The sequence below is a fragment of the Nycticebus coucang genome, chromosome 2 (assembly GCF_027406575.1).
Source record: "Nycticebus coucang isolate mNycCou1 chromosome 2, mNycCou1.pri, whole genome shotgun sequence".
Taxonomy (NCBI): domain Eukaryota; kingdom Metazoa; phylum Chordata; class Mammalia; order Primates; family Lorisidae; genus Nycticebus; species Nycticebus coucang.
In genome coordinates, this window is record NC_069781.1 from 144,093,796 (window position 1) to 144,111,434 (window position 17,639).

At 40.0% G+C, this 17,639-nt stretch overlaps 1 protein-coding gene across 11 annotated transcripts in view; it reads right to left on the minus strand.

Moving 5' to 3' along the window:
- The window catches only part of HERC2 (HECT and RLD domain containing E3 ubiquitin protein ligase 2), a 275,737-nt gene that overhangs the window by 172,128 nt on the left and 85,970 nt on the right, over window positions 1-17,639 (minus strand). For 9 of the 11 annotated variants that reach the window (XM_053582031.1, XM_053582025.1, XM_053582027.1 and 6 more), the window contains one exon: window positions 9,304-9,523. The exons of the other annotated variants lie outside the window; for them this stretch is intronic. In XM_053582031.1, the coding sequence (XP_053438006.1) occupies window positions 9,304-9,523 (220 nt within the window). The remainder of the gene's footprint in view (window positions 1-9,303; window positions 9,524-17,639) is intronic. 11 annotated transcript variants of the gene reach the window in all.

Here is a 17,639-nt window from a genome sequence, read left to right on the forward strand (position 1 = left end):
GTGGAGTGACATCTCAGTGTAGTGCTTATCATTCTCACATGTTTAAGCTTTTTATCACATATATGTTAACATCTCACAGCTTCATTCTGTATGCAGTAAAAGGCTGTGCAAATAGTATACCTCAAAATCCTGAAAAAAAAAAAAAAGAAAAATAACTATAATACGAAAATGCATATATAATAAATTCAATAATAGGAGCAAGCAATTTTATTCTCTATATTATATAGCATTTACATGTATCTATACAGAAGGTACTAAAAATGGATACACACTTTAACACAAAATCTATTAAAATTGTAATACTTGGCCCAGAGCCTGTAGCTCAGTGAGTAGGGCACTGGCCACATACACCAAAGCTGGTGGGTTTGAGCCTGGCCTGGGCCTACTAAACAACAATAACAACAGCAACAAAAAAATACCCGGGTGTTGTGGCAGGCACCTGTAGTCCCAGCTACTTGGGAGGCTGAGGCAGGAAAATCGTTGAAGACCAAGAGTTTGAGGTTGCTGTGAGCTGCAACTCCATAGCACTCTACCCAGGGCAACATAGTGAGACTCTATCTCAATAAATAAATAAATAAAATTATAATACTCGAGTCACATTTGATTTCTGCAATTAAAAAAGATACAAGACAGAACATATAAGATAACAAACATCATCAGCACATATTGAGTATTACAATTTTAATACATTTTTCCTTTCTTTAAATGTGTATGCATTTTTTTTTTTTTTTTTGAGACAGGCTCGAACCTGCCACTCACTGAGCTAACTAAATGTGTATGTATTTTTTTGGCACCCTCGGAATATACACACACTGTATAGTATTTCTACTACAGACTACACTCCCCAAATTTAGCATAATGTGCTTTCATAATCAGGGGAAATGCTATTAAAAATAGATAATGCTGGGCCCGGCACAGTGGCTCATGCCTATAATCCCAGCACTCTGGGAGGCCAAGGCAGGTGGATCTCCTGATCTCACAGGTTTGAGACCTGCCTGAGCCAGAGTGAGACAGCATCTCTAAAAATAGCTGGGCACTGTGGCAGGCACCTATATAGTCCCAGCTTTTGGGAGGCTGAGGCAAGAGAATCACTTAAGCCCAGGAGTTTGAGGTTGCTGTGAGCTGTGATGGCACAGCACTCTACCGAGGGTGACATAATGAAACTGTGTCTCAAAAAAAGAAAAAAGGTAATTATTACACCAGGCTCAGTGGCTTCTCCCTATAATCCTAGCACTATGAGAGGCCAAGGCAGGTGGGACACTTCTGTGCAGGAGTTCGAGACCAACCCAAGCAAGAGTGAGACCCCTGTCTCTAAAAATAGCTGGCATTGTGGCAGGCAGAGGCCAAAAGTTTAAGGTTGCTATGAGCTGTGACACCGCAACACTCTACTGAGGGCAACAGAGTGAGACAGTCCCAAAAAAAAAAAAAATTAGATAATGCTAGGGATGATTTCCCCAAGATACAATATCTCAATTAGAAGTGAGGATGTGGGACCGACTACCCTGGGGGCAGTCTACCCACTTAACTGTGAATGCTTAAATCAGCAGTTCTCAACCTGTGGGTTGCGACCCTTAAGACTATGGGAAAACACATCCTGCATATCAGAAATTTACATTACGATTCATAACAGTAGCAAAATTACAATTAGTAAGTAGCAACGAAAATAATTTTATGGTTGGGGGTCACCACAACATGAGGAACTGTATTAAAGGATCACGGCATTAGGAAGGTTGAGAACCACTGGAAATAGTGCAAAAGTAACTTTTAACCCACTGACTATGGGTCTCAGAAACAAACACACCACCTGAGGTATGCAGCGATCACAACAGCCTTCATGATACATGGGCGCTACTGGAACATTTTCTGGTTTCTCACTAAGAAAAATAAAATTCACCCAAGTTGGTTTCTGCTTCAATTTTTATATTCAACTAAAAATATGAAAATTAAAAAATAATATGAAACAAGTATCAGTAAAAACTTAATCCTTTTCCGTATGGTGAACTCAAAACACAGTTTGGTGCATAATCCATTACACTGTATGCACTGATGTGAGGTCTCGCTTCACTCTTTGTTTTGTGCAAACACATCTCCGGCAGGCATCTTGCTGTATTCCTGTTGGATTGCTGGGCTTAGATGAAAAATGCCTTTCTGTGAGACACAGAGGATTGTTAACCAGAAAACAGCTCTTCCTCCAGAGTTGTTCAATATGATTAACCAAATGTTCTTAGAGAAACATCTGGAAGACTTCTAAAATTGATGAATTGTTAGGAATATTGGCTTTTATTCCTGATATACTGGCATCAAAATCATATATTTTCAGATTGAAATTGTCTTCTCTCCATTGAAGTTGCCAAGCCTTGACTTCTTTTAAACTTTAAACAGGTTTTACACTTTTCGTTTTCCAAGTCAGATCCTATGGTACTTGAGAGTTAACATTTTTTGTGATGAATATTTTCTTATTTTTTCAGACAGGGTCTCACTTTGACGCCCTCGGTAGAGTGCCATGCATCACAGCTCACAGCAACCTCAAACTCTTGGGCTCAAATTCTCTTCCCTCATCCTCCTGAGTAGCTGGGACTACAGGTACCCACCACAACACTTGGATATTTTTTAGAGATGGGGTCTTGCTCTGACTCAGGCTGGTCTTGAACTCATGAGCTCGAGCAACCCACCTGCCTCAGCCTCCCAGAGTGCTAGGATTACAGGTGTGAGCCATGGTGCGTGGCCATTGTGAGAAGTATTATTTTTTTATTTTTTATTTATTATTTTATTAAATCATAACTGTGTACATTAATGCATTTATGGGATACAATGTGATTTTATATACAATTTGGAATGCTTACATCAAACTGGTTAACACAGCCTTAACCTCACTTAAATTATTTGTTGTGTTAAGACATTTATACTCTACTCTTAATAAATTTGGCATTATGCATAATAGGTGAGGTCTCACCAATTACCCTCCCTCCACCCGGCCTCCCCCTTTTCTTCTCTCCTTCATTCTGGGATATAGTTGTGTTTCATCATTTGTATGAAAGTGCGGGTGATTATATATTGGTTTTGTAATAGTACTGAGTACATCGGGTATTTTTTCTTCCATTCTTGAGATATTTTACTAAGAACAACAGTTTCAGCTCCATTCATTTAAACATAAAAGATATAAAGTCTCCATCTTTTTATGGCTGCATAATATTCCATGGTATACATATACCACAGTTTATTGATCCAGTCATGGGTCAGTGGTCACTGGGGCTGCTTCCATGACTTGGCAATTATGAATTGGGCTGCAATAAACATTCTGGTGCAAATATCTTTGTTGTAAAGTGATTTTTGGTCCTCTGAATATATACGTAGGTGAGGAATTGCACGATCGAATGGCACGTCTACTTTTAGTTCCCTTAGTGTTCTCCAAACTTCTTTCCAAAAGGGACATATTAGCTTGCATTCCCACCAGCAGTGTAGACGTGTGCTACAGCCCCACAGCCCTAAGAGTGTATGGTCTCAGAAGTGCTACACCATTAGCATTCCCTTCTCTCCACATCCACACCAACATCTGTAGTTTTGGGATTTTGTGATGTGGGCTAATCTTAATCGAGTTAGATGGTGTCTCAAAGTGGTCTTGATTTGCATTTCTCTGACAATTAAAGATGATGAGCATTTTTTCATGTGTGTGTAGGCCATGTGCCTCTCTTCTTCAGAGAAGCTTCTGTTCAAGTATCTTGCCCACAATGAAATAACTAATAAGTTTGAGTTCTCTGTGGATTCTCCCATTCTGAAAGGCTGTCTGCTTACTTTACTTATTGTGTTCTTGGCTATGTAGAAGATTTTTAGTTTGATCAGATCCCAGTGATATCTTTTTGGTGTTGCTTCAATTGCCAGAGAAGTCCTCCTCATAAATTCCAATATTCTCCCAGGCCAATTTCTTCAACTGTTTCCCCTGCACTCTCTCCAAGTATCTTTATAGCTTCATTTCTTAAGTTTAAACCTTTTATCCAGTGAAAACCAATTTTTGTTAATGGTGAAAGGTATGGGTCCAGTTTCAGTCTTCTACAGGTTGCCAGCCAATTTACCAGCACTATTTGTTAAATAGAGAACCTTTCCCCAATTTTTGTTTTTGATAGGCTTATCAAAGTTCAAATGACGGTAAGTGGCTGGGTTCATCTCTTGGTTCTCTATTCTGTTCCATACATCTACCTCTCTCTTTTTGTGCCAGTACCATGTGAGAAGTATTTTTAAAGCTACCTCTATATCCAAATTCTCCAACAATGATTGAGTCTTCTAAAACTTGACTCTTTGAATTTATCGTATTCCATATTTATATATAGTCCCACAAGAATCTACTATTTATACAAATTATTTCAGGTAGAACTGTGAAAATACTGAGAACAAAGCATTTGAGGGTTACAGACTCAAGTCAGGTGACAAAGTAGTAAAATGTGTCATCACGTTTTTGTTTACAAAATGAACAGTGCCTCCAAGCCTTGTTCCTACCAAATGAACATCGTTAGAATGCCTACCTGTTCACAGTCAAAAGGTTGAAGGAAACACAAATTCTAGTTATAGGTTGCCTCTGAGGAGGGCACTAGGTATCTGGGAGACAGGAATCTTTGCCTCTGAAGAAGAAATATGAATGTTTCAAGGTATAAAGAGTATAACAGGACCTTCACATGTTCTAAGTCTATCTAAAGCACATGTTCTAAGTCTGTCCAGAGAAGGTGGGAAGACAGCCTTGGAGAAAGCTGGTCCAGAGTAAGCATGAAGCCTGGTTCTCCTCAGGCAGTCAGGATCCTCGACCTGGAGAAAGAGCCCCACAGCCCTAAGAGTGTATGGTCTCAGAAGTGCTACACCATTAGCAAGTGCCTCTCTATTTTACAGATGTTCAAGAAAAAAAATAGAAATAGCTTGGACCTTCCCCCACCCATACCAGTCAACTATCCAAGCTAGTCCCACAAGAAGGATAAAATACACCACTATCCAGGAAGCTGAGAAATGAGGATAAGAATTCTACAAAAATTTAGGAGCATCACTATACCATCTATCATGATTAATGTAAAAAAGTGACAAATCTAAATGGTAACACTTGGACATAACTAGTAAAAATGAAAGCCAGAACCTTGACTCTGGGGGTGGGGGTGGGGAGTATGGCAATTTCATACATTAGTGTTCCTCACAGTTGTATCTAAACCTAATCCTGAGACCCAACAACTTCACTCTTGGGTTTGGGTTTGAATCCCAGAGAAATGAAACTTATGTACATACAAAACCCTGGACATTAACAGAGAAAAATGACTGAATTTTTTAAAAGCCTGTAAATGAATATTCATAACAGCTCTATTTGTCATACCCCCAAACTGGAAATAACTGGGACAACATTCCATGGACAACCATGGAATACTCCTCAGGAGTAATGATACAGGCAATACTTGGAAAATCTTAAGGGAAATACACAGAGAGAAAAATTTCAAAAAAATTACATAATAGAGAACAGGTTAGCAGTTTCCAGCGGTTAAGGCGGGAAGAATGCGAAAGAGATGGGTGCGGATATTGAAGGGCCCCATCCATGTGCCCTACTGAAGTGGTGGTCTCACATAAGTCCACTCAAGGTCAAACTGCAAAGAGAAACACCCACACAATGGAGGGTCTGTTAAACTGCAGAGAACTGAATGACAATCAGATTGTGTCAAAGTCAATATCCTAGGTGTTGTAACTGTGTTCAAGTTTTACAAATGTCTTCCACCAGGGGAAACTGACTGCAAAATAGGAGAACTGCCATCAAAGGTTTGAGATACACAAAAATTACAAAACTTAAAATCATTCTGATTACTGTATTTTCTCAAAATAATTGCCATGACATTCTACATATTTTTGCATTCTTTTGAACCACTTTTGGAAACACTCTTTCCACTCATGTTCTTCAAGTGACATTAAGCTTGGTTTCGAACATTCTTCTGTTCATGTAATTTTTGACTAAAGGGAACAAGAAATAATCACCTGGGGCCAGGTCAGGACTGTAGGGTGGAAGTTTGTGGACAGATGAATTGTCTTGGTGCAAGATGCTCCCCAGCAGTCCTGTCCTTGGCCACTACTCTTGAAGCATCCCAAAAACTTTTGCTACGTACACTGCTGTGTGCCACTGAGCAGTAACAGTCCTATGTTCCTCTACAGGAAGAGCTGCAACATAACCACTTTCAGGGAAGAAAGTTGCCACCATTTTCTTTCTAATACTTTGGACTGCTTCACTTGTGTTAGTGGGTTTTCATCAGGAAAAATCCACCATGTCAACTGACATTTATTCTCTGATCAAATTGGTGAGTCCAGGTTTCATCACCAGCAATAACGTCAGAAATGCATCTAGACCTGCCTGCATCAAACCTGAACCAGCATTTCTTCACACCATTCAACACGAATGTGCTTTTGCTTATCTGTCAAAGTGTAAGGTACCTAGCAGGATGAAACTTTCCTGGCTTGAAGATAATCGTGCAAGCTTTTGGACACTGCCAGTGGTGCAATCTGTAGTGCTGCTTTAGTGTCCTTTAATGTCACTCAATTGTTTTCTTTTTTTTTTCACTCAATTTTTTTCAAGAACCATTTTTTCCACAGCAGCGATGTCTTCCTCAGTCACTGTGGTCACCAGGTGCCCACTCTCTCCTTGTCGTTCAGTGAAGTTCAGCCTCTTCTAAATTCTTGATTGAAAGCCTGTTGCAAATGCTCAAGGCTTTGAGACTCGCTTAACTTCCTTTAAAATCACAGAAAATCATCACATGAAAGTGCTCTATTCCCAGCTCCACAGGATGCAGTGCAGCAGATGGACACAAAGGAAGGCTCCCCAGTGACACTGATGAGCAGAGCAAGGTGAAACTTGCACGGGTCATTCAGAAAGGACGCTGTGGACTGTGTTTCTTGGAAGTGAAATAATGGACCATAACATATTCTGTCTCAAAACCTTCATAGTAACCTGCATATAAAGAATCCTTGTACTATTTCTCACAAATGCATATGCATTCACAATTATCTCAAAAAGGTTTTTATAACATTAAGAATTCTTCTACTTAATGAAAAACATTATAATTAATCCAACAACCCTTATGTTACCACAAATAAATGAGCAGACAGAAAAATCAGCTGGGCTCTCAACCACTTCTCAATTTGAGGGAATTCAGTCTGATTTAACCAACGCACGCGAGTGCTCAGACAATCTTAACATCTACCACCCACCCACACAGAACCCCCGGAAGGACCATCACAGTCTGTCACAAAGGAAAGAGAAGCATGCCACTGGCTATTACCAAACGGGCAGGAATCTCATTTGTCAGTTCGTTTTATTCTAAAATTATATTCAAAAATATGACACGTATAGTTGCCCCTCATTATCTGCAGCAAAGTGGTTCCAAAACTTCCCCCACACTAACATGGAAATTCAAGGATGTTCAGGTCCCTGGTATAAGATGGCATAGGATTTACATACAACCTTCACACATCCTCCTATACACTTTTAAATTGTTTCAAATTACTTATACCTAATACAATGTAAATGCTATGTAAATAGCTGTTATACCATATTGTTTATTTGTACCATTTGTTGTTATTTTTTATTGGGTTTCTTAAGAGTATTTTCAATTTGCAACTGGTTAAATCCATGGATGTGGAAGCCAAGAACATGCAGGGCAGATTGCAAGGTGATTTCAACTAGAACCATTAGAAAACAAGGACACAGGCTACAAGGAGCACTCCCGCCTCCAGGGAGCAAGATGATCAGGATTCTTCCTCTGCTTCTTTCTGCCTCCTATACTTTCAAGAAGTTCTCCAAGGAGTCAGTGTCCCTACTACAGTCAAAGCCAACTCTCTCGACTACCTACAATGAGTTCCATCAGGCACAGTGGTAGTTTAGCCTTCTCAGGACAAAAGTTTGGTAGATAGCTACATTTTAGAAAAAAATACATTTTTTTTTTTAGAGACAGAGTCTTACTTTGACGCCCTTAGTAGAGTGCCATGGCATCACAGCTCACAGCAACCTCCACCTCTTGGGTTTAGGTGATTGTCTTGCCTCAGCCTCCCAAGTAGCTGGGACTACAGCCACCCACCACAACGTCCAGCTATTTTTTGTTGCAGTTTGGCTGGCGCCGGGTTCGAATCAGCCACCCTCGGTTATGGGGCCTATGCCCTACTCACTGAGCCACAGGCACCGCCTAGAAAAAATACAATTTTACACAAGCCTTCAACATTCTAGTGCTGTTTGTAAATACCTCTGATTATTAACAGAGACTGACAAATTAAAACTCATATGCCCAAAAGCATCTCTTATAACAAAAGAATAAGAAAGTCACATTAGTAAGAAAAAAATATGAAGCACCTAGAGCATTTAGCACTGAACACTACAATCTGACTCTTCCTTTCCCAGCAGCAAAACAACACAACACAATATTCAGGGCTCACTTTCGAAACTGGATTTGAGCTGACTAGCCTGGCTTCTGCAGTTTCTGACAGAACAGGTTGTTTAAAATAATGACACATTATATGGGATGGCCTGTTACTATATGAGCAAAGTGACAAATCCATTCTTCAGATTATACAAAACATATAAAAAGAGAAAGTAAGAATAAAACTTCAGAAGGTGAACCAAGAGACTTTATTGAAAACCTGGATTAGGCTCAGTGCTTATAGCTCAAGTGGCTAAGGCGCCAATCATATACACCAGAGTTGGTGGGTTCGAATCCAGCCCGGGCCTGCCAAACAACTATGACAACTACAGCCAAAAACTAGCCGGGCATTGTAACGGGTGCCTGTAGACCCAGCTACTTGGGAGACTGAGGCAAGAGAACTGCTTAATCCCAGGAGCTGAAGGTTACTGTGAGCTATGATGCCATGGCACTCTACCCAGAGTGATAGCTTGAGGCTCTGTCTCAAAAAAAAGAAAACAAAACCTTGATTAGGCTCAGCATTCAAAGCAAAGTGGTTATGGAACCAGCCTCATACACCAAGGGTGACGGGTTCAAGCCCAGCCTGGGCCAGCTAAACAATAACAATAACTCCAACAAAAAATAGCCAGGCATGTGGCAGGCACCTGTAGTCTCAGCTACTTGGGAGACTGAGGCAAGAGAATTGCTTAAACCCAAGAGTTGGAGGTTGCTGCGAGCTGTGACTCCATGTTGCTCTACCGAGGGTGACATAGTGAGACTCTGTCTCAAAAAGAAAAAAAAAAAAAACAAAAAAACCTTGATTAAACTTTTCTTTAAAAAAAAAAAAAAAAAACCCTGAATTTTATATTTAGCTAACATCATGATTCCTTCTTTATGTTATCATTACCTTTTTTTGTCCACAGGAGGCAGAGAAATGCTGCCGCTTTTCCACTTCACTTTGACATTCTCCTGAAAAACAGTTCTATTCAAGGCAGTGAAGTAGCGTTCCAAGATCACCAGCCTCTGTTTGAGTCTCAGGGCTGAGAGGGTAGTGGTGGCTGACCGGACAGCCAGAGCTTGCTGCTCTTTAACCAGCACAGAAAGACATTCCTTCAGTTCATTCACATCTAGAAAACAAGAAAGAAAACATCTTACCTATCGATCGATATCTTGGCCACAGTCTGTTGTAATGCTGAGAAAGTGGATAATGATAATAGGTAATACCTGAGAGCAGATGATGTGCCAAAATGGTTTAAACAGTTTACACAAATTAGCCAACCCTCATGCCCACCAAAGTGAGATAGTACTATCCACATATTATAGATGAGGACACTGAGGCACAGAGTGGTTAAGTAACTGGCCTGAGGTCACACATTGGAGTATGACACATGACATAGTGGAGCTTTGGAACAGACCCTCTTGGCATCAAAAGCTCCAGAAGCTGAGAGCTAACAGTTACATAAAACTAGAAGAAGAACACTTCAAATTGCACACTGGGCTTAACATGGAAAAGCAGAAAGATCTGCAGGTAAAGCAGCACCCCTACCCTTCTCAGGGTGCCTTACCAGGTTGCCCTCCAAGCAAGGAACCCAGCCCAGCACTGACAACTGACAAGCCCCTGAGTCCTTCCAGAACAGAGAAGCCTTGTCAAGGACATGTCCCTCAGAGGAATTTCTTCTAAAAACTGAGTCTCAGCAAAGTTTTGCCCTTCCTGAAATCACTCATTTCCCACTTTTCAGTATTATGTTTCCTCTCTGCAGGGCTACAGACCCCAGAGACAAGCCCAAAGCTCAAAGAAAGCAACTGACTTGGAGCATACACATCCCTCTTGACACACTCCCTCTGCTCGCCATCCTAACTGCCCAGGGCATCAGTCATCTATTGCAGGCAACCATGATGCTTAGATACCCTGAACAAGTGGGCAATGAGTAACAACTGTGGAGACCACAAGAGAGTCGGCAGAAGTCCCACCCACACTGCCTACCAGGGTGTCCAGGCCAGCCAGGAAGCCTGGACATTGAACCTGCCAGGCAGTGACAAGGTGATACACATGCTAGCTAGCCCTGGAAAGCAGGGCCACAGAAAGCCAGTTAGAAGGAAGCTTAGGTAAGACCCAGAGTCTCACAACATGACATGAAAATGTCCATATTTCAGGAGAAAGTCACTCATCATAGCAAGAACCAGAAAAATCTAAAACTAAATTTAAGAGACAATTGACTGATAGAGACATTTGACTGATGGTGACAATCGACTGATGGTAAGAGATGTGAGAATAATCTGATAAAGATTTTAAAGCAGCCAGGGTAAAAATGCTTCAATGAGCAATTATGAACACGAGAAATAAATGAAAAAATAGGAAGCTGAAGACATAAGGAGAGCCAAATGCAAAGTTTACAAATGACAAATATATAGCCAAAATAAAAAGGTCAGAGAATGGGCTCAATAGTAAAATGAAAGAAAAAGAGCAAAGAATCAGTGAAATGGAAAATAAAAGTTACCCAGTCAGAATAATACAGAGAATAAACATGTATTAAAAAAAAGAACAGGCCCAGGGATCTGTAGGACCATAACTAAAGATCTAACATTCCTGTAAGAAAGAGGAAAAAGAAGGTCGGGCTGAAAATGTGCTCTGAGAAGTAACAGCTTAAGCACAGAAAGACAAATCTCTCCTATTCTCACATGTGGGAGTTAAATATTAGAAACAATTGAGCTCAGGGAGATAAGAGAGCAGGATGATAGTTACCAAAGCCTGGGAAGGGGGAGATAAAGTGGAGATGGTTAATGGGCACAAAAATATAGTTAACAGAATGAACAGTATTTGATAGCACAACAGAGTGACTAGAATCAACAGGGTATAAAATGACCCTTTAAAATGACCTCTAGAGTGCAACTGGAACGTTCATAACAGAAAAAACACCTGACTGGATGAACTGAAATTACAGGCTTGTATCAGCACATTACAGAGACCCTATAAAGATACACAACTACTATGTGCCCATAATAATTTTTTAAAAAGTTTTTTTTTAAAAATGGCCTAAAACTTCCCAAATTTTGCAAGAGACCTAAATCTGTAGATACAACAAGGTAAGCAAACTCCAAACAGGAAGAACCCTAAGAAATACACTCTGAGCATACCATATTTAACTGAAAAGGATAAGGAAAACATCTCAAAAACAGCTAGAGAAGCACCTGAACTGCAGCAGAATAATAAGCAAATTTCCAAGAGGCCAGCTGAGAGTACAAAGTATTTTTCAACTGATGAAAGAAAAGAACCTTTAATCCAGAAATCCAAGATCAGCAAAAACATCCTTCAGAAAAGAGAAAATGAAAACATTCTCAGAGGAAGGACAATTAAGAGACTATGCTTTCTTGTACCCACAGTACAAGAAAGGCCACAGGAAGTTCTCTGAACAGAAAGCCAACACTAACAGGAATCCTCAGGAGAAAACAAGTTACAAGCACAGCTGTGAGGAGATGCAGTGAGTCTGTTCATCACCTCGGACACGTGTGAGGAGACACAGGGAGTTTGTTCTTCACCTCTTGATTTTTCTAAATTATGACTGAAGATTTATAATACTGTCAGATGTGGTTATAAATGTAAACAAAGGAAAATATTTAAGACAAGTATCATGAACAGAAAAACATGAAGGGACAAAAGGGAGGTAAGGTTTCTATCAATCAATGAAACTAGAAAATGGCAGCACCAGAAAAGTTGGGGTAAGGTTTTGAATACATACAGGATAAGTATCATTTATCAGAAATGCTTGGGAAAACAAATGCTCCAGATTACAGATTTTTCCTGAGTTAGGAATATCTGCATATACATAGTGAGGTATCTTGGGGATGGGACCCAAATCTAAATATAAAAGCCATTTATGTTTTTCATATACACCTTATTCACATAGCCTAACAGTAATTTTATATGATATTTTTAGCAACTTTCTGTATGAAACAAAGTTCACGTTAAGTATTCATACTCGTGTGAGGAATTTTCTACTTGTGGCATTATGTCAGTGTTCAAAAAATTTCAAATTTGGGGACATCTGGGATTTTTGGATTATAGATGTTCAATGTGTAAATAAAATACTACCTAGAAAAGTCACAAAAGAAGAGACATAAAAAATATACAGAAAAACACTAGAGATAAACCAAAACAGTATGTTAAAAATGGTCCTGGAAACCACAGGGAGACAGGACAAACTAAGCAGTGAAATGAAAAGCAGAATAACAGAAAACACAAACTAAAACGGCAATCTTAAATGCTAATTTATCAATAATGACATTGAATTAAGTGTAAATAGTCTAAATACATCAATTAAAAGACAGACACTGGAAGGACAGACTAGAAAACTAGTCCAAGTATATACTGTCAATAACATACTGGACTTCAAACAGGCAGACTGAAAGAAAAGTATAGAAAAAATACCATAGAAACATTACTTAGTTTTAAGCAGAAGTGGCTACTTTAAAATCAAACAAAGTCAACTTCAGAGCAAAGATAACCAGGATCAGAGAGCAACATCACAAAATGAGAAAACAGTCAATCCACCATTAAGACACAGCAATCCTAAACATGCATGCACCAAACAAAATAAAATCTATAGAAACCAAAGGAGAAAAAGACACAGACTTTTACAGCTGGAGACCTCTCTGGGGCAGTGCCTGTGGCGCAAGGAGTAGGTCGCCGGCCCCATATACCAGAGGTGGTGGGTTCAAACCCGGCCCCGGGCCAAAAACTGCAACAAAACAAACAAAAAGTCTCCCTCTCAAAAACTGATAGGGTACGGAGACAAAAATCAGTGAAATGGAAGAATTCACCACACCATCAAGCAACAGGGCCTAATCAAAGGTTACAGAGCATTCCAGTCAACTACAGTAGATATTTAATGTTGTCAAGTATCCACAAAACAAACACCAAGTTAATCCATGTCTTGAGCCATAAAACAAACCTTTCACAAATCTAAAAGAACTGACAGCATGTAGAAATATCCCCCTAAGAAACAGAAACAAACTAGAAGACAGTAACAGAATAGTAACAGGAAAATTTCCAAACTCTTGGAAACTAAACAACATACCTCTAACTCATCCATAGATCAAAGTAGTCTCAGGGAAAATTAAAAAATATGAACTGAACTAAATGAAAATGCAAATACCACACACAGAAATGTGAGTGAAAGGCCAAGCACAGAGGCTCACGCCTATAATTCCAGTACTCCGACAGGCAGAGGGGAGATTCTCTTGAGCTCAGGAGTTTGAGACCAGCCTGAGCAAGAGCAAGACCCCATCTCTATTAAGAATAGAAAAACTGGGGCGGAGCAAGATGGCAGCCGAGTAACAGCTTCCTTGCATCTGGGCACCGTGAGTCTGGGGAGATAGGACTCCAGGCATCTCTGGCTGGTGGGAACTGCCTATCATCACTCCTATGAGGATACAGGGAGTCAGCGAGAGACTTCTGGACCCCAAGAGGAGGACTAAAACAGTGGAAAACTGGCAAGTGGTCGCGTGTATTCAACCCGTCTAAACCCGCCCACAACTGTAAGTTCAGTAGCAGCGAGACTGCAAACCAGAAAGGCCTTACCTGTGAACTCTTTTGATGTCCTTGGACTTGGCACTGAGTTGAACTGCCCTGGGGAAGGCCTGAGTGGGAGTGCGGAGAACTTTGGCCGTTGTCTAGGGCCCCAGTCTGAGCCGCTGAGCCAGACGGAGCTAATAGTGTTTGGCGGTGGGTCACACGGATCCATTGTCAGTGATCTGCCCCGGCAAGCTCCGCCCTCAGGGTAGCAGAGCTAGAAACGGGTGGGAGCTGGTAACCCAGCAACCAAGTAGCCTAAGGGTGGGGTCTGAGCCGCCTTGCAGCCCTAACCCTCAGGGGCAGAGTGAGACCGGTTTTGGCACACTGAGTAAGTGGATAGCCACTTCAGCAGTGATTCCAGCGAGAAAGCTGGGAAAGCTTCTGCTCAGCAAGTTTACAAGTTCAAAGTGCCTTTTAAGTGGGCTGAAGAGAGATTTAGGGTGTCTACCTGCTGGGGTTTGAGAAATCAGCAGCCTCCAGTCGTATCAGAACTGTGACTAACATCTCATACCCCAAAAGACCACGTGTTGCCCAGACAATATTCAACAACATATACAAACTGCTTCGTTTTTGGTTGTGTATTTTTTTTTCTTTTTTTTTTTTTTGTTTGGTTGGGTTTTTTTGTTTGTTTATTTTGACGTTGTTGATGTTCTTTTGTTTCTTAATTTCAATCTTTTCCAGACAGATCCCTTTTTCTTTCTCAATTTTTCTAGTTTAATTATAATTTCCCATTGCTGCCTTTTTTAATAACTACAACTTCATTTTTGCTAGTGTTTCTACCGCTATCACTTGGTTTTTCACCCAATTTTATCGCCATAAAGTTTTCTGTTTGCTTGTTTTGGTTTGATTTATAGCATTTTTGTCTTTCCTCTCTACTTGGTGGAGGTGGGGTACTGTGTCTGACCAGGTTAGCAAAGAGCTGCTGACCTCAAGGGAACCACCCAACTGGGCACCCAACCCCCAGAAGGTGGGGTTTTTTAAGGTTGTGTCAAAGTACCCTACTGTACACCTATATTGCCCTGTCTCCCTCTTTCTGTGCCTCTCTTCTTTTTGTCAATATTCCTTATCCCTACCCCCTCTCCTTTCTCTATCTTTCTTTTTTTTCTTATCACTCGGTCATCCTTTCTTTCATCCCTTTTTTGCTCTTCAACCTTCTCACCTTTCTGGTCCTGTAACCCTTAGTCCACAGGCACAAGAACTTAAAGAGCAAGAGGAAGTGAAAGGAAAATTAGGGCAAGGAAACAGATAAAAGAAATCACTCATGAGGAAGAATCAGCAGAAAACTCCAGGCAACATGAAGAACCAGTCAAGAACAACCCCGCCAAGGGACCATGAGGTAGCTACTGCAGAGGATTCCACCTATACAGAAATGTTAGGAATGACAGAAAGGGAATTTAGAATACACATGTTGAAAACAATGAAAGAAATGATGGAAACAATGAAGGAAACTGCTAATAAAGTGGAAAATAACCAAAAGGAAATCCAAAAACAGAATCAAATCAGAGATGAACGATATGAAGAATATAAAAAGGATATAGCAGAGCTGAAGGAAATGAAACAGTCAATCAGGGAACTTAAAGATGCAATGGAAAGTATCAGCAACAGGTTAGACCATGCAGAAGAAAGAATTTCAGAGGTAGAAGACAAAGTTTTTGAGATAACTCAGATAGTAAAAGAGGCAGAAAAGAAGAGAGAGAAAGCAGAACGTTCACTGTCAGAATTATGGGACTTTATGAAACGTTCCAACATACGAGTTATAGGAATTCCAGAAGGGGAAGAAGAATGCCCCAGAGGAATGGAAGCCATACTAGAGAATATTATAAAAGAAAATTTCCCAAACATCACCAAAGATTCTGACACACTGCTTTCAGAGGGCTATCGGACCCCAGGTCGCCTCAACTCTAACCGAGCTTCTCCAAGACACATTGTGATGAACCTGTCCAAAGTCAAGACAAAAGAAAAGATTCTGCAAGCTGCCAGGAGTAAGCGCCAGTTGACCTACAGGGGCAAATCCATCAGAGTGACCTCAGACTTCTCTAATGAAACTTTCCAAGCAAGAAGACAATGGTCATCTACCTTTAATCTACTTAAACAGAACAATTTTCAGCCCAGAATTCTGTACCCTGCTAAGCTAAGCTTCAAAATTGATGGAGAAATCAAATCATTTACGGATATACAAACATTGAGGAAATTCACCACAACAAGACCAGCTCTACAGGGAATACTTCAACCTGTTCTGCACACTGACCACCACAATGGATCAGCAGCAAAGTAAGAACTCAGAAATCAAAGGACAGAACCTAACCTCCACACTGATGCAAAAGATAAAACTAAGCAATGGACTCTCACCAAATAAGACGAATAGAATACTACCACACTTATCAATTATCTCCATAAATGTTAATGGCTTGAATTCCCCACTGAAGAGACATAGATTGGCTGACTGGATTAAAAAACACAAGCCATCCATTTGCTGTCTGCAAGAAACACACCTGGCTTCAAAAGACAAATTAAAGCTCCGAGTCAAGGGTTGGAAGACAATTTTTCAGGCAAATGGAATTCAGAAGAAAAGAGGAGTTGCAATCTTATTTTCAGATACATGTGGATTTAAAGCAACTAAAGTCAAAAAAGACAAAGATGGTCACTTTATATTGGTCAAGGGAAAACTACAACAAGAAGACATTTCAATTCTAAATATCTATGCACCAAATTTAAATGCTCCCAGATTCTTGAAACAGACCTTACTCAGTCTGAGCAATATGATATCTGATAATACCATCATAACAGGGGACTTTAACACACCTCTTACAGAGCTGGACAGATCCTCTAATCAGAAATTAAACAAAGATATAAGAGATTTAAATGAGACCCTAGAACAATTATGCTTGATAGACGCATATAGAACACTCCACCCCAAAGATAAAGAATATACATTCTTCTCATCACCCCATGGAACATTCTCCAAAATTGATCATATCCTGGGACACAAAACAAATATCAACAGAATCAAAAGAATTGAAATTTTACCTTGTATCTTTTCAGACCATAAGGCACTAAAGGTGGAACTCAACTCTAACAAAAATGCTCGACCCCATCCAAAGGCATGGAAATTAAACAATCTTCTGTTGAATAACAGATGGGTGAAGGAAGAAATCAAACAGGAAATCACTAACTTCCTTAAGCATAACAACAATGAAGACACAAGCTACCAAAACCTGTGGGATACTGTAAAAGCAGTTTTGAGAGGAAAATTCATCGCTTTAGATGCCTACATTCGAAAAACAGACAGAGAGCACATCAACAATCTCACAAGAGACCTTATGGAATTGGAAAAAGAGGAACAATCTAAGCCTAAACTCAGTAGAAGAAAAGAAATCTCCAAAATCAAATCAGAGATCAATGAAATTGAAAACAAAAGAATCATTCAGAAAATTAATGAAACAAGGAGTTGGTTTTTTGAAAAAATAAATAAAATAGATAAACCATTGGCCAGACTAACTAGAAATAGAAAAGTAAAATCTCTAGTAACCTCAATCAGAAATGATAAAGGGGAAATAACAACTGATCCCACAGAGATACAAGAGATCATCTCTGAATACTACCAGAAACTGTATGCCCAGAAATTTGACAATGTGAAGGAAATGGATCAATATTTGGAATCACACCCTCTC